General features: G+C 35.2%; 3 protein-coding genes across 11 annotated transcripts; all 3 read right to left on the reverse strand.

The window, feature by feature from the left end:
* Positions 1-498: 498 nt before the first annotated feature.
* Positions 499-4,012, reverse strand: LOC132188443 (uncharacterized). Of its 6 annotated transcripts, XM_059602889.1 has the most exons (4): positions 3,769-4,012; positions 2,497-2,594; positions 2,327-2,387; positions 499-2,015 (listed from the first exon to the last, which is right to left on the reverse strand). In XM_059602889.1, the coding sequence occupies exon 4, from the start codon at positions 1,985-1,987 to the stop codon at positions 1,133-1,135; it is 855 nt and encodes a 284-aa protein (XP_059458872.1). In that variant the 5' UTR covers positions 1,988-2,015; positions 2,327-2,387; positions 2,497-2,594; positions 3,769-4,012; the 3' UTR covers positions 499-1,132. The 6 variants fall into 6 exon arrangements, with proteins under 6 accessions (XP_059458872.1, XP_059458874.1, XP_059458870.1 ...); XM_059602891.1 differs by lacking the exon at positions 2,497-2,594; XM_059602887.1 differs by having other exon boundaries at positions 2,327-2,571.
* A 1,757-nt stretch (positions 4,013-5,769) lies between these two features.
* On the reverse strand, positions 5,770-10,891 carry LOC132188681 (uncharacterized). 4 transcript variants are annotated; one of them, XM_059603202.1, is made up of 8 exons: positions 10,653-10,891; positions 9,733-9,803; positions 9,239-9,280; positions 8,914-8,955; positions 8,126-8,209; positions 7,089-7,176; positions 6,120-6,217; positions 5,770-6,034 (listed from the first exon to the last, which is right to left on the reverse strand). In XM_059603202.1, exons 1-8 carry the CDS (start codon positions 10,834-10,836, stop codon positions 6,008-6,010), a joined length of 636 nt encoding a protein of 211 aa, XP_059459185.1. In that variant the 5' UTR covers positions 10,837-10,891; the 3' UTR covers positions 5,770-6,007. The 4 variants fall into 4 exon arrangements, with proteins under 4 accessions (XP_059459185.1, XP_059459184.1, XP_059459188.1 ...); XM_059603201.1 differs by having other exon boundaries at positions 9,733-9,806; XM_059603205.1 differs by lacking the exon at positions 9,239-9,280.
* A 1,514-nt stretch (positions 10,892-12,405) lies between these two features.
* On the reverse strand, positions 12,406-15,989 carry LOC132186226 (serine carboxypeptidase-like). Its single transcript, XM_059600085.1, has 9 exons — positions 15,644-15,989; positions 14,933-15,101; positions 14,622-14,741; positions 14,219-14,362; positions 13,994-14,144; positions 13,691-13,779; positions 13,165-13,423; positions 12,911-13,044; positions 12,406-12,785 (listed from the first exon to the last, which is right to left on the reverse strand). Exons 1-9 carry the CDS (start codon positions 15,961-15,963, stop codon positions 12,657-12,659), a joined length of 1,515 nt encoding a protein of 504 aa, XP_059456068.1. The 5' UTR covers positions 15,964-15,989; the 3' UTR covers positions 12,406-12,656.
* Positions 15,990-17,772: the final 1,783 nt, after the last annotated feature.

The following is a 17,772-nucleotide window of genomic DNA, read 5'->3' on the forward strand; positions in this document are numbered from 1 at the left end:
TCGAGGGAACAATTGAAACATATATTATAGTAACGTGAGTTACTACATTTTTATCCTACAAGCATGTTACAAATCTGCCAATCTTTAACCAATCTTTGGATCAATCATTGTTAAAATAGTCCCCAAAGAGTAGCTCATATGCCTTGTGAATCGAACGTCATTGGTTCGAATTTTTCTCTCCCTTTTCCTTCTCAAAAAAAAAAAAAAAAAAAATCATTGTTAAAATAAAGGCCTGTTGAGTTTGAATTTAGGGGCCTGAATCCTTGGGTCTGCAAGAATTTGGAGAAGTCTGTTGGATTTGAGTTTGAAAGCCCTAGTCTCTGAGTAGTGCAGGAATTTTGGAAAAAGCTGTTACGGGCTGAGGTGTGCAAATTTGACTTTGGGGAGGGTATAATTTAATATTTTTAAAAAAAAAAAAAAAAAATGGAGGGCTTTAGAGGGAATTATCGAAGATCAATTTGATTGTATTTTCCTTAATTATTATTATGTAATTGTGATTCTCAAGTTTATTTCATAATCAAAGCCAAGATCTTGTCTTTCATTCCATTATTCCTCCAATATCCTTCTATTACATTAGCTCAAAAAAAAAAAGAACCAAGACCAGCACGCTTCAAGCATCTTGTCCAACGTCGATCATCTCTAAACAACCGAAAGTGCAAAAGTGCATTTGAAAGCTATTATCCCATCATTCAGCATTAATCCACATAATAAATGCGAGAACTGGAAACTTGTCTTTAAGGAAACTTGTCTTTAAGGGCAGAAGCATCAAATCCATTTGTAGCACTTCCGCAGAAATGATTTAGCTTCTGGAGCCATCCATGGCCATTGTGACATGCTATGCTAAGCTGCTAAAAGGTACAACTCTCTGATTAGGAAAGCAGATGCCCGATTCTATTTTCCATTCAGAGACTGCAGATCCGTGCTATTGAAAATCGACATATCTTTCAATAGTACACTTGTGGGTATCACAATTCTACAGTGAGGTGTTCAAGGTCTATAGAACCAACAGAAGTATGAGAAGACATTTCTTACCTTCACCCTTGAACCAAAAATGAATATCTCATAGCACCATATACCTTTTGTACATAATCTGTAGCCAGAGATAATTTTGAAGTGGCTGAATGTTGTCAACCTAAAGCCCTTTCGCATCACTTTTGTCTCTATGATCTTTTGAGTTGTCAGTCCCTTCCAACCACTCCTTCAGTTTGGCTTCTTTATCAGCCTTGAAGTCATCAAAGTCTTCCGGAACCGACAGTAAATTAGGACTTGGTAAGCTGACACCATTCTCTTCTTCTTCTTCTTCTTCTTCTTCTTCTTCTTTTTCTTCTTCTTCTTGAAGTGGCTCATCTTCAATCCGACTTGACAAGGGCAGCTCATCTACTTCCACATCCAGCAAAGATGAGCTTGTACTAGCAGAGGTCACTGACAGTGTTGTAGTAGGATATGGCAGTAGCTTCTCACCCTCGGTCTGTATTGATTCTCGTGGATCAAGTTGTGGCCACTTGAAGTTGCTGGCTTTTTGTTTTGCTGACTTAAAGACAGATTGAAAATAACTACTTCTTCTTTCCTTATCCTCTTGGGCAAACACTGCAGTACGACCCCAAGTGGCTGGGCCCCAGGAGCTAGTTCTTCCCATCTGAAAACCTGAAGCTGGGTTATGGATTAACCCTCTTCTTGGTTGTTTTGTAGACATGATCACTAGAGATTTCTTGATGTCTCTAATCATCTCATCTGCGATGGGGAATCCACATTCTTTCATTGACTTCACCATGGAGATAGAATCCTCTGAATCTTCGGCGTGCAAAGTCATCTCTCGAGATTTATCCACAACATTATTCTTGAGAGTAATGGTGTTGGGCACCGCATTTTGAGTATGCTGCTGAACATAGAAAAGCCCTACTGAGGGTTCATTTGCAATGTATTTAATCATCTCTGCCAAGCATTCAGTTATCTCCACGAAGCCATCAACGGTGGAGAACCCATGCATCTTTTCCAAAGCAAATGGCAGTTCATCACTGGTTTGTCAAAAAGTTTCAGAAGCAAATGCATTTCAAGGGGGGAGAAACAGGAGAGCGAAATGAAATAATAAGAATAGATATCAATTTAGTAGATTTATCCATCTTTACTAATTATCAGAAAAATTAGATATATTAGCCCACGTATTATATGAATTAACATATAAGAAACTTGTATTCAAATCCAACATAAAGGAAGTGGCCGCCCCCATTCAGGTGACATACAAATGCAGGATACAATGACTTGATCCATAATTTGACTTATTTTTTAATGAATAAAAGAAAATAAGTCGCTTGAACATTTGACTTACATAACTTATATAAGAAAAATGGCTTCACTTGAACATTTGATGTTACTTCAGAGAAACAATTCTGCATGTGGAAGTATCAGCTGGTATCATATGGGGGAGTTTAACATGTATCTGGAAAAATTTGGAAGTAGCATTACAATATGACTGACTCCATCTTGAATAGGACTCACCGCACTCCTGTCTCTAGGTTTTAAGTAGCCTTACTTCATGCGCAGAGATCATTTGCCAAGTATTATGAGATCATCCTACAAATATACAATACCATCTCCTGGAATAAATGATTTTATCACTTTCAGATCAAATTCCAGTACCTACAAAGACTTATGCATGATCACTTCCTAGACCAAGAGTCGGTCATCAAATGTCCTATTTTAGTATTAGCCATGCTAGCCCTTACCATTAGAAAGTGATATGTTTTAGACATTTTTAGTTAGGTTTGACACCATTGAGAGCTTCAAGGCTGGAAACGCAAATTTGGCAAAATATGATTTCTTTGCTTTTGGTTTATATAAAGGTCATAATTCGGAATCGTCAAATGCTTCAAAGTTTAGTGCAATTATAAGCATATATTTTCATGGACTCTTTTTTTTTTTTTCTCTCATCATTACAAGGGAAAATATCCAAAAAGAGATCTCATAATAGGCATTTGTTTAGGAGAAAGCTGTAATTAGCAAACTCTATGTTAGAATTATGAAGAGATCTCCTCTTAAAAGTTTTAGATTATTTACAAAAATTCTTGACTATGAAAGCCCTTTGTTTTCCAACAGAACAATTTTCCTCTCCAATAGACAATTTAGATCCCAGAGTTGTAGGTCTACTTCTGAGTCCTAAAAGGATTTATTTGTCCTCCATGATTTTCATTTTTCCTGAAAGAATAATTAAATAGTAATATACTAATCTCATTTACCCATAAGTCTCACCTTACTAGGAATATATTTGGTTTGTATTTATAGTTTTTTCTTTCTTTCGTTTGAATTAATAGTTTGTGTATGTGTTATACCAAACCATCAAAAAAAATCAAGATCATAAATTCGAAATATCAATAAAGTGTCAATAATTTCGACCCCATGTGATCATCTATCATGCCAATCTTCTTACACTTCCCACATCAAACACCTTGCGTTCAGCTCTTTCCCACCGCAAAGACTCTACTCATCTCAACCCATATTTTGCCTTAAGATCAAAGGCAAATATGTTATCTTTAATGAAATTTATTATCAAAACAACAAATCGTTCTGCTTTGAAACAGTTTCCATTGAAAAGAAGAACCTAACCGTTAAGATTATGCATTTAAATCAATACCCACCTGAAAATTTTACATAATCCTACAAACCCAGTTCTCAAATTTCAGTTTTTTTTTTTAAAAAAAAAAAATCATTTAAATAGAGAAAATCAAAGAAGAAATAAATGCAATGGGAAAGATGGGAGTAATAATGACTTACAGGAAACCCTAAGAAGGCCAAGTGTTACTGAGGAAGAATCGTCGTGTTTTTGATCATTTAGGTCACTTTCTGAAGCTTTCCTGAAGGTCGTCAAGCAGGCAGGTTCATGCTTGCAATTTGTTGAAGCTTCTTTGATCTTTCTCGTCTATATCCACCTATCTTTCTATCTGTGTCTTTTTTTCACGAGTTACCTCAGCTCAACCAACACCATAAAAAGACAATTTCAAGTTTCGCTTCTGTTCGCTTTAAGGTGGTTTAAGTGGTTTTGTTGTTCTTTTAATTGATTAAATAAAATAAATAAAAGTAAAAATAATTATCAGATTATATTTCTAGACCTCTACCTTTGGATATAGTTTCTCTTTAGTCCTTATACTTTATAAGTTTAGCAATGCTACCCTATAACTTTTTTCTATGATACAGACTTTAAAATGGATTAGCTCTCTTAACTTAATATAATATCTAATTACTAAAGCATCTTTTTCAGTAGGAGAATTGTAGCATTCTACTGCCCTTCAATTATTGCAAAATTGTTTCATTTTGATGAGTCAGTTTTAAAAGATAATAAAAGGGTAAAATTCACTTAACTCCCTTAAATTATTAATTACGATAATTTTCTCTACAGACTACCAAAACAATGACAATGTACCCCCAATGTTAAAAAAATGATGAAATTATCCCTATATAATTTTTAATAAGACAAAAATACCCTTAAATTTTTGAAAAAATAAATAAATTTTAGTATTTTTATTTTTATTTTTATTTTAGTAAGGGTAATTTCATCATTTTGTTAAAATTTGGGGTATATTGTCATTGTTTTGGTAATTTGGGGGGATAAATTATCACAATTAATAATTTAAGGGGTAGATTGAAATTAGAGTAGTAATTTGAGGCGGTTACGTAAACTTTACCCATAGTAAAAAGAATTTTTTGGTGAATGCTGATGCTTTGCTTAGACTCAATGGGTGTCATCTAAATACTTTTGTGGCTGCTGGTACAATAACAAAACTTGCAAAATTGTTTGTAGATTATTCTTTTTTGCAATATTGAAATCCTTTCTTTCTTTCTTTCTTTTTCAATTTTAATATTGATTTGATTACCATAATATTACAATTATTTTCACTATTGTTTTTGCGCATTTAAATGGAAGAGGGGGAATAGATCTTATTTTCACACTGACAAAGTACGGTTATATTGTTAAGTGTTTTGAATTTTTTTTTTTTTTTCCTGTTTTGATTTGAAATAGTTTTTTATATGATAGAAAGTTGAGAAGTGTTTTTGATCGGGTCTACATTTAAAAAGTATCATACGTGAGATCCACTTTAAGAAAATTATTTGAATAATTCTATGTATCATCTCATAATCCTCAAAGTTGATGTGGCATGGTCCTTTCACCGAAAAACAAAATTATTATGCACCAAATATTATGAGGAATCACGTCACATCAGCTTTGAAAGATAATGAGGAAATAATATGGTGACGTATAGCATTACTCAAATTATTTGGCCAACTTTAAGAGTGTTAAACAATGTTATACACCATCTTTTTATCCTCTAAAGTTGATGTAGTGTATTCACCCATAGCATATGGTGCACGGAAATGAATTTTTTAGTGAGGGGATCGCGCCACATTAGCTTTGGGGATAAAAGGATGGTGTATAGAATGACTCAAAAGTGTTTTGCGTTTTCAAAAAATACAAATTATTAACAAGCTTATTTTGAGAAAAAATTTTATTTATTGTTTTAGGTGTGGAAGCCAGCTTCTTACTGATGAGGAGGCTTTAGGGTTCGGTGATGAGAATTGGGCGTTGGTGGTGGATAGTGGGGCAGACCAGTGGCTTGTTGACAAGGGGAGGCAGCGATGGGGATATATGCAGAAGACGAAGAAGGCCAAGAAAGCAAGCTATTTTACAGACGAGTGGTGATGAGGATGAGTGAGAATTTAGGGTTTTGGTTGTATTGGGTGGTGTTAATTGTAAGATTTTTGCAGATCAATGTATGTACATGCGTTTGAATGCGATATCCTTTTCTTTTTTGGTTCCATTTTATGCCCCAAATCTTCCTGTGTGGTTCCACTTACATTCATATTCCCCATGCCCTTCACATCTACATACTTCAAATGCACAAATCTAATACATGCATTTGTTTACAGTAGTACAGAAGTAATGTAATTTTGAAGGGAAAGTAGATGATCTTTTTGCCACAAAATGTCTCATGAAGAGAAGCAATACTTCTGCATATGCCTAGGTTGAGCTGGGTTGCTTTGCCGTCTGCATGAAATTAAAAGTATAGCATGGGTAAGATGATAAGATGAGTACATAGAAATTCACATAGATAGCAGGGAACTTCTTTTACCAGCATTTCATGGTCACCCATTATCTCCTCTATCAACTCCTGCACTGGTTTGTCAGCACTGTTGGGAACAAGAGCTGCAAAGACAGCTGGTTCTAGTCCTGCATAAAAGGATAGTTTTATATTTGATGCTTAATACAAATTGATTAAATTTGATGGTTCTAGCCAGCTCAACAAGTATTTCTAACATGACCTTGATAATTGATTAAAAGAAGAAGCAACAATATTGGAAATGAGGTTCTTCATCATTAATTGTCCTTGATAGAAATAAGCAAAGGGGGCCACCCATTGGGAAGACTGAAGAGTCCACTTTAAGGTGTAGAAAGAGTAGGGGTGTGTGTGGAAACAACTATCTTCATCTATATATGGCAAAATGATTGGGGTATGTTTTTTACTGCGTATTGGGGATATTTTTTGTCCTTTTTTTTTTTTTTTTTTTAAATGTTTTGATGTGACTTAAAGGTGACAAATATTTTTTTGTTTTAAGTTGTTTGTTAATGTATTTGTCTTCAAAACGAGAAAGCAAAAACATAAACAAACATAGCAGAAGTTTGGCAGCACACCCATACAAGAAAACCACTACAATTCCACCCATATGACTTAAATGCAAGTACAAACTGTTGAGATGGATCTCTGTTCTACATATACCCAGGCAATAATGTTGGGAACAAGTTCCACATTCAACATCCTTTTGTATTGAATGAAGCATGATCTGCCATTCTTTCCATAGTAAAATTTCTAAAAATTTTAACTGATTACTTTCTCTGATATTAAAGTATTGAGATAAGAGTTTCTAGAACTTAAAATTCAGCTGAGAAAGAAAGACAACAACAACAAAAGGAGAAGAAAAAAAAAAAACTTAAAAATTTCAGGAAGCCCTTCAGGTGGAGTCAAATTTCTCCATAATGACTCCTAGTCAAGCCAAATGAGAAGTTCACTGACTTTCTATTAGGATAAAGAAAAATTTCATACCAGTTTCTGGAAAAGCATCAATAAGCATTATCATCTCCTCTCCACTAAGACCAGATAGGAAACAAATCCGTGGCAGGGACTTAGCTATCTGCAGAACAGAATACACTAATTACATGCACCATTTGAATACAAGATAGAACTTAACAAGTCTTATCATCTGAGATGATCCTTCATTCATTAGCCCCTAGAGCACTGCCTTCTCTTTCTAAGAAGTATTGCCTTATTGTCAAATGGGTAGACTGCTTTAACTGCATCAATTATTCGGTTGATTTGCATGAAGTACTGAGTGTTCATATGTTTTGGAGTTTGAGGCTACCAAAAATATGAGAAACATCAAAAAATTATTAAGTGAATTGTATTGTCCAACTCGATACATCAAAATTAGGTATGGCTCAAAGGCTAGGCAGTTAAGGCGGTCGCCTAAGGCCTCCTTAAGAAATAAAACTCTTCAAAATGGTATTAAAAGCACCCTTGAGAGAAAGAGGAAAAAAAAAAAAGCAATTTTTTAATTAATGAAAAAAACAACATTAATTTCCTCATAAAGTCAAACTTTAAATGTATTTTAAAAATAAGAAAAAATAAACAACAATTCATAGCGTAATTTATATATATATATATAATATTAGAATAATTATTATTTATTTAATATGAAAATATTAAAAAAGCCTCACTTAAAGTTGTTGCCTTAGGCCTTAAAATATATGGAGCCGGCCCTAATCAAAATATCCAACAAATTGAATACAGAAATAATCTACTAAGATCCTAAGATGACTTTATCTTTGTCAGAGTTCTAAGAGAAAAGATGGTTCATTTAGATGCTAGAAGAACATGATATATTTGAATCAAATGCTATAAAACATTATTGAATAGTTCACTTCTCTATAGAATTCCAGACATTCAATAGTCTGCCTTCCACAAGCTCATCAAAGAGTATTAAAAAAGATCTCTCCACCGTAAAATGTCAATGGCAAGATATGAAGAATTGAAAGGATTCTGAAAAAGAAAGAATAAGTAACTAGCAAGTTGAAGAATTCAACCTTTACTGCTTCCAAATGGGGTTGCTTTGTATGCACTGCTTCCCAGAGGGGACGGGTAATCATGTATTCAGTACAAAAAATAACCTACAATAATGCACATTAGACTCATAGTAGAGATAGAAGCATGTTTGGACAAAGTGGATCTGTATTTCCTACCACTCACGACAACCATCATGACAGAGAAGTTTTACTCTGATGGAGGAGAATATAAAGAAATACGAGTCTTACCACCTGAAATGGTGTACACTAGTATTGGCCTGAAGAGACACTACAAAGCAATATCTAAAGAAAAAGTAAATACTATCCATTGTCAAAAACTCTGCACCTCAGGATCCTCCTATTAGCCAATCTTTAAACAATTTGCTCATCCATGCTAAGCTTCCTCCCCTCAAAAGAATAAAAATGTAATAACTAAAAGCATGACAACAACCCCAACAACTAAAATTGAAAAAAACAAAACAAAACAAAACAAAACAAAACAAAATTATAACAGTAATGTTTTAGCATGGGGTTATGGTACTCAATATCCTCCAGAGTTTTTTATTACAGTTCATAGACTTACCAAAAGAAAAATTATTACATTTTAGCAGATTTTGTATAGAGAGTCAGAGTGAAATTTCCAATAAAATTTTAAGCCAAGAGCAGGATACCCTAGGAAAAAGTTTAGCATAAAGAAAAAAATGATTTCACAATTTTTGGGTTGCCCCTACCGGGCAAAGTCCCTTCATCAGGCTTTTTCTTTTAGTGCTTCAAGGAAAATGAACACAAAGATATGATATAAATATTACCTCCAGGAATTCACCATCCAAGTCTTTCAAAAGTTGTTGTATCTGCATAAAGAAGACGCCAAAATCATTGTAATTTGTGCAGAGACACATAAGCTAAATGATCTATTCAAAAAACAACTATAACTAAAATGAGAATAAAGAAAAGATCATATATGTGCCAATCTTTATCAACATATGGCAAACAGAAATGGCCTTAACAGAAGAATGAATGACTTTCGTGTTGCATTTTCATGCATTTGGTTGGGTTAGAAATGACAGCTGAAGTTGGATGGCCAAAGGGGGGCAAAAAAGAGATGACAAGCAACTTTAACAGATTAAAAATTACCTTAGTGGCCTCCTCCACTTCAAATCCCAATAACAATAAAGCCTGCCACAAAAAAGGGGAAAAAACAACAAAAAAAACCCGAAGTTTGAATCATCTACAGTTAGTAAGATCTAGGACATGATCCCATCTGTTTCTTTTTTGGGTAAGTTCCCATGTACTTCATCAAAAACATAAGTCATTAATCTCTGCTTTCAGGACAATGTTTATGATTTGCCCCAGCCACAAGTTCTGGTCGCGGATACAAGATCCATAAGTAATAACAATTTTCTTTGAAAGACCGAAAATTTATGACTAAAAAACTCAATATAAAAGGAGATTCTATATTTCAGAAACTTGTATCTTAAATCCGATACATTTAGCAAAAGGTCATGTATCTAAAATGTCTAAAAGTAGAAAATAACAAGATCATGTGCAGTTTCTGACATCACATAGAAAGAAATATATATATATATATATAACTTTTGACAATTGGAACGAAACTAACCAGAACTTACAGGTGGACCATATTTGGGATCATCAGCAGTCAAAGGAACAAATTTGGAATCTTCAATTAAGTCACTAGGGACTGCTGTTAGATGAAGATAATTATCCAGAAACAAAACAGTTATAGAAGTGTCAATAAGATAAGACTGAAACTTTAAGTAAATAAATCACAACCATGCTTTAATGAAAGTGGCTCGCCAAGAAACAAGCAGAGTAACATTCAAATGTTTCTGCACCTCTACATTATTTCACAAATCCAACTGTAGTATATGTGTTAAAAGGCCTAACCATTGATCTAAAAACTCTAAGAAAGTTGGATACTGTGATTTGGTTAAACCCGGCTCCACTTACTTATTAATATTCAATAACTTAACATTATACCTAAATATAATACCAAGATACTTTAATCTAGCCTATCGATCCTTCAGTGACCCAAACCCGTGACATGTGCCAGCTCTGACATCTTGAATCTTTTCTTTTCTGATTGACATCTAAAATCTTTGATCTAAAAGACTGATTTGATTAAATCCTTCTGCTCCCCAAACCAAAACTCTTTTATCTTCCTAGCTCCTACAGAGCACATGACAACAAGTTCAACTGCAATTAGTTCTTTTATCTGACCTCTTTTATCTCGGAGAAACTTTTGTGTTTTTCGTTTTCTTTCTTTTTTCCATTAAAGAAACAAAAAAAACCACAAATTTAATTGTCTCAGTATACTTGTATTGTTTCCAAACATAACACTAAACAACAGCGACAGCAAGCCATTAGACCTCCAACTAAAACTGAATTTGCGAACAACCAAGAAATGTAAAATTGAACATCACTAAGAGTTTTAACACTAAGTTTAACACACACCCATCACCCAAAAATGCCATCTGACGATGAAACTGAGAGAGAATAAAGACAAGAAACTAAGAAGGGTTCAGCCCACCTTCAGAAGAAGACGCTCGTGGTCGTTGGGGATGCTTGAGCTTCAGCTGATGGATGTTGTTTGAGGATGATGATGGAACTGTTGAGACATGTGAAGTCACAAAAGGGTTTATAGAAACTGAAGGAACCCAAAACGCACGAGAGTAGAGAGAATGTTTTGGTGAGAACCCAAGCGCAGATGCCATGAGAGTTCAGTCTTGTCGATCATCCGCAGTACAACGAACTTCTTGTTATGTTATAGTGATAAGGTTTATTGAGTGTAGACCACCGTTGTATATGTGAAATCTGTGATAAACGGCGCATGTCGTTGATAACTTCACAAACAAGTCGTCCAGTCCAGGTATGTAGTAGACGACTGTCGTCTGTCATAATTTTGGACAGAGGATGCTTCCAAATTCCGATCCCCTCAAAGTCTAACAAGAAAGATTGTGAAGATAAATCTCAAATTTATATGATTAGATATTACTTTAGAAGAGTATCCTTGGATTGCATTTGAGAAGTAAAACTTTTAAGTCAAAAAGGCGTTTTTTTGGCAAAAGCTTTATTTTTAAGCTTTTGTCAAAAATGCGTTTTTGCAATTTTTAGGCTTTTTAAACCTTTAAAAGTACTTTTAATTTTATTTTTTTTTCAAATAAAATTTTTAAGTATTAAACGCACTTTTAGGCCCCTCAAATGCAATTACAAACGGGCCCTAAATAGTAAGCCTCTCACCTTAACAAAATATTCTACCCCTTGAACTCTTCATGGTAACTGAAGTGGTTAGGATCACATTTAGTAATTTACTGGTAAAATTGAGGAGATTTAGTATTGCTTTTGTCGGTCATGATCTTGCAGGAAATTTTTTTGGGGGTATGTCACAGGGCCGGCTCAATGGCTAGGCCATTGAGGCGGTCGCCTAGGGCCCCCAGTTAGTAAGGCCCAAAATTTTTTTTAATAAGGCCCAAAAAAATTTTTAATAAGGCCTAAAAAAATTTTTCATTTTATTTTAACTTAAGGCCTAATTTTTTTTTTTTTTTAAATAAGGCCCACAATTTTTTCCCATAAAAATTTAAGGCCTCGAAAATAATGCCCCAATATAATAAGCTCATTGTAAAATAAGACCAATTAATCCAAAAAAAACAAATATGCCACATCAATTTTTTTGGGTAACTAGTTAAAAGTTAAACTTAAAAGTCATGAAACAGTAATGAGAATGAAAATAATAATAATATTATAAAAATATAATAATATTATTAAAATAAATATTATTTAATTAATATTTAAATATAAAAAAAAATAAGGTCCAACTTCAAAATTTCGCCTAAGGCCCCAAATACATTGAGCCGGCCCTGGTATCCACCCTAACCCCCCAAAATTCATGCATTTGCTGGGCTACCTTAATTTGCAGCCATCGACACAATGAAGTAGTTCATCTTACAAATAAATTCACTGCACGTAATGACGCAAATATGTATGCACATGGTTCAAATGTTGTTTTATAATATTACGGACAAAGTCTTTTTCCAAAATTTTTCTATTAATGCGCAACTGTCCGTAGCACCTCCTACAGCATGAAATCAATCAACCGCTCATCTTGGTAGTACCTCTAAAGGCATATAATCGAAGAAAAGGAGGTGAGAAATAAGGGTTTAGCAGCAAGCGGCAATTGGTAATGAATATCCACTCCCGTTTAGACACCCCAAAATGGGAGTTGAAATCTCTTGCAGGTCAAATTACAACGCAAACAATAGACAAAATTGCAAACACACAGAATATACAGAAGCAGCGTATCATCTATACAAAATATTTGGCATAGTTATCATCATAGGTTTATTGGTGTGAATTCTTCAAAAACCGTCAAGATACCACAATATATATCTGGAGTTGCTTTTGATTTCAAAGGGAAGTACATAAATATTTACAAGCATTGTGAGAAACGAAGGAAACCATAGTGTTTGCTTTGATTTTGATGCCAAGTTCGGCAACTGAGACTAAGATAATAATATACGCAGAAAGATCAAGGCAATCACATCTCAGCAACCAATAGTCCAGAATTAGATGGGGCATCAGAAAGTTTGCCCTGAGTCCACCTCCTCAGCATCTCTAATGCCGCCTCTGGCTGGTCCATAGGAACCATGTGACCCGCATCGTGAACCTGTTTAGTGTACATATATTATGCAAATATGTCAGACTGGCAGCCAACCATTGGCCATTGGTAGGTAGAAATGCAGGTGCATGGTTGGGAATGAATATGAGAGAGAGAGAGAGAGGGATGGGGACCTTGAGGAAAGTGAGAGCCCCGTGGCTTTTCAGTACGCCAGCTTCTGAACCATCGACTACAAAAGGAACTTCAGGGGATGCCACAAACTTTTGCTGACCAGACCATTCCATAGCATGAACCCATCTTGAATTACCTACACAAACACAATTATAACCCCATGTTTGAATTACAAACAGTACAAATGTCATAGGTAATTCTAATAGAGATTTGTAATTATGAAGATGCTGGTTTTCCATTGAGCCTAAAAGCTTACCAAGCCAATTGCATATGAGATCATATTCTCCAGCATACACAAGCAAATTGATTCCATCCTCAAGAAGTGTAGGAATACCCACTTCAAGGTTCCTCATCCAGTCCACCAGCATGGCCTGATACACTGTAGGGCTACACGACACAAAGTCTAAGTCCCCAACTTCCAGTGCATCCCTTACAGATTTCTGGTTTAGGAATTTCTCCATGTTTGAGAAGTCGTAACAGAGGCTCCCCTCACACTTCTTTCTAATGTCATAATACTGCAATGTAAAAACATTAACGCTCATCAAATTTTACGATCTTCCCAGGTTTTTTGTCCATTTTTTCAGCCCTCATCGTTAAATATCGATTTTCACAACTTCTAGAAATTCTCCTATTTGAAAAAATTCATTCTTTTTATTTTATCAATTTAAGAAAATTGTCACATGATTTTTGTGCAAAAAACATGTCCTACTAAGAAATGATAAATTGCAGTATCAATGCTTCACTTAAGCACTAACTGAAGAATAGAACATGTGTTTTCTTACATTGATATTACCAGCAAGGGCCATGATGCTACTAAATATGGTATTGCAAACAAAATACGAAGCCATGCAAGAGATTGTACCATCGGTGCCTGAGGAAAAAAAAAAAAGTTTAGCCATAGAAGTGGCAGTAACCAACAGATTTGCCATTGGTTAAATGATCAACATAAATCATATTTTCACCAAGGGAAAACAAATTTAACGCATTAATGCATGCACAGAGACACACACACACACACACACACAGAGTAGTAGGACAGCAACCATGAAAAGTGGACTAGGGGCCAATCTCAGACACAAACTTACCACAAAGCTTGATTGCTGTTTCACAGACTGGAACCACCTTGTTAATGCGATCATGTGCAGATTTTGTAATTATGCCCATGTCCAGCGCATAATCAGTGTATGCTTTATATTGGATTGCAGGATCGGTAAGTCCATTACCAATGGCAAATCCCTGTTAACCATTTAATTTCAGCTCAGAGAAAGTTAAAATGACAACTATAACTTTATGTTATATCAGCTACATACCTTTAGGTTTATATGAATTCCTTCATTAGCTTTGTTTCCTCGATGGACTCGAGCAGCAAAAGCAGGGATATAGTGCCCGGCATATGATTCTCCAGTTATGAAAAAGTCATTATCTGCAAATTCAGGATGCTCTGCAAAGAAGGCCTGATATCATAGAAAGAGCCCACTGAGTCAAAAGAGTTATAAATCTTAATCATTTAGTAACACAGTTTTCCTTCTCCCTCATCTCAATAGAAACATGCCATCTTTTTCTTTCTCACAAAATTTAGAATGATATAAAGTCCAGTTAATTTTATAAATCCTGTCCTCACAATATTATAATCCACAATTCAGTCAATTGAGGAAAGTTTTACTGGATTACATATCCATCATAACAATATTGATTTAGAATAGACAGACATACCTGCAAGAAGTCATAAAGGTCATTACTAACACCGTCTTCATTGTGACGAATGTCACGTTTATCAGAAGTATAACTAAAGCCAGTCCCAGTAGGTTGGTCAACATAGAGAAGGTTTGATGCCTGCAGAGTCATCAAAAAGTTTTGTTCTCATGTAAATAGATAAACAATTGTTGCAGGAGATTAACAGTGACTACACGTCAAAAACGAAGGAAATAAACACCCAACTAAATTGTCATGCAATATTAAGTATTTGCTATTACTTGAACTGATACAATTCAACCACACAGATTGACATTAACAAACAAACATACCTTGTCCCAACCATACTCGTTCCACACAAGGGACAAGTTGTTTGCAATAGTGAAAGGACCATTTTCGTAGAACATGGCCAATTCGCTGCTACACCCTGGCCCTCCCGTCAACCAGATAACAATAGGGTCTTTCTTGCTGTTGCGTGATTCAAAGAAAAAGTAGAACATCCTGCAAAACAACACGTAGAGTACTAAGAACAGTAACCAGGGACCAGGATACTAACACGCACACAAACAAAATTTGCGGTGCGACTTTGCTGCCAATTCATTTGACAAAATCAACAGTGCATCCATTCTGACCTACCAGAGAGAGAATGCTATGAACAAAATTATGCCTATAATTGGAAACAAACAAGCACCACATGAACATGCTATTCCCGAAATTAAAACAAAACCAATCTACAAACTGTTAGCTAAGCTTGATTTGCGAGTTCCCTAATAACTCTGAAGGCGGTCCACTTACACTGAATAAAAAACCAATTACAAAGCAATATTTGCTAAAAATCCATATAAATCACTGTCTAATTTGAACTAATCGAAATTATAGGACTGCGATTATAAAAAAAAAATCTCATTGACTAACAGCGTTTTTATTACGCTGAAAGAAAAAGAAAAAAATTGATAATTAAAATAAGCTCTGGCGCTCAAATTTTGACATAGATTGCAAAAAGAAAACGAGGGAATTTGAATTTCTAGGTGTTGAGAGCTGACCTAGCGGCGTGAGAATGCTCAATATTGTAGTAGCCAGCGTGGTGGCCCAAGTCCTCCACGGAAACCCCCGACCCGACGAAGTTAGGAAAGGCGAACCGCTTCTCGACGATCTTGTTCTTCGGTGGGGGCGAGGAATCTCGGCCGTCGATGACGTTGAGGTCATTCTTGGGGAACAAGTTCAGCTCTCTGATCAGCTTCTCGGCCTCAACCGACGGCAGATTGGAGCGCGCGAGTTGCAGATCGTCGTTGAATTTGGCGGAAGAGAGAGTAAACAGGAAGAGAAAAGCGAATAGAACAGTGAGAGAGACCGAGCGCTCCATTGTTGCTTTGGGAGTGAAAAAAAATGGGCTGAGAAAGATATTTTATAGAGGAAGAGGGAGTAAACGTGGCGGCAACTAACGGTCCATGGGATCCGGGGGCTGTTAGTTGTGGGACCGCTGGCGTTTAGAACGGACATAACGGAGCTGACGGAAGCGTTTTTCTTGGTTTTTCGGGGTTGGTAATGGTGGTGACATGGTGAGTTGCTTTGGCATGCGGTTGCGGGCGAGAAAGAAAAAGGAGGTTTCCTAGGGAACCGAAAGTGGGTGGGATCACGTGTAAAGCGGTCTACCCTTAAAAAGAATGTACAGCACCGATTAAAAGTTGTTCGATTTCCGGTCCCACTGATCACATGGCGTTCGAAACTAGAAAAGGCTGAACCCGAATTTCCTTTTCGAAAAAGAAAGTCAATTGGGGTATAGTAATTGTTATAATTTATATTTAATCAAAATAAGTGTTATGTTATGTAAATTGTCACGTGACAATTTATATTTAGTAATTGATATAATAAGTGTTATATAAATTGTTATGTCATGTTGTAAATATTACAAGTGTCATATAACATGTCATGTGTCATATAAATTGTTACGTCAAGTTGTAAACATGATAAGTGTTAAATATCATATAATAATTCAGATTATAATAACTGACGTGATAAATATTATATAAACTATCACATCAATTTATAAGAAATTTATAATAAAAGCTATATACCCATAATCACATATGGATATTGAGGAAGGTCATTAAGTCCCATGCCTTATAAATATTTATATTTGAATTTATAATTAAAATATATGTGTAAATATGATTAAATATTTATATAACTAAAATTCTTTTCTTAAAATATTTATACATAATTAAGTATATATATTTTTCGGCCTAAAAATTTAGTTCGACTGCTCTACTCTTTATAATGTTTTAGCTCATCTTAATAAGAAATTCTAATTCAATCAAAATTAGATTCTAATTCTAATTCATTTATATGGAGCACCTTTAATGATTTGTAAGATTTTAAATGAAGGACTGCATTTACGTTGATCTTATGGGCAAAATTTCATATATAAGGGAATGATGACAATATCAACAACGGGCTTTTCTCTTGCAGCAAGATTAAAACAAGAAACCGCGAGAAAGCCTATTTGGGATGAATTCTACAACAACAAAAGAACTTGGAGGCCGCAACAGGAGAGAAAACAAAGCACTGAAAAATACATATTTGAAGCCGTTGGCAAGGAACTGTTCATTCTTACCAATGTCCCATAAAGGGTGCCCCGACAAATGAAGCTCAAAGGACATCAATTTATTTTTTCTCCATAGCAAAATGAGAGGCACTTGTAACATGGGAAAATATAGACAACAAAAAATAATAACAAAGCGATCAATCTAAGACTGCAGCTCGAATGGTTTGGGGGAACAATAGAGAGGCGCATAAGGCCCACGTGTAGGGGAAGAGGAGTGAGGGGTTGAGGGGAGGCCAGAGACAGCAAGAGGCGAACGCATTGGAAGTAGAAGTAGATTAGTTATGGGTTTGAGAAACCCAGATATGTCATCCAAAGAATGCACGAGTATCATTCATTGAGGGAGAAAGGCGGTAGAGCAAAAATGAAATAGGATCCTTTCCGGTTTAAATGAATGGGAGAGTATTCAGTTAGTTATATTTAAAAAATATTTTTATTTTTTAACTTTTTGAGAGGACAAAAATACTCTTCCAATTTAACTAACTGGACTTTCCAACCACATGACAAGATCCAACTCACAAAGCCATTTCCACTAAACATACCCTTGTCCTTGTCCGCAAGGATTTGGAA

The sequence above is a fragment of the Corylus avellana genome, chromosome ca7, assembly GCF_901000735.1.
Source record: "Corylus avellana chromosome ca7, CavTom2PMs-1.0".
In the NCBI taxonomy this organism is placed as follows: domain Eukaryota; kingdom Viridiplantae; phylum Streptophyta; class Magnoliopsida; order Fagales; family Betulaceae; genus Corylus; species Corylus avellana.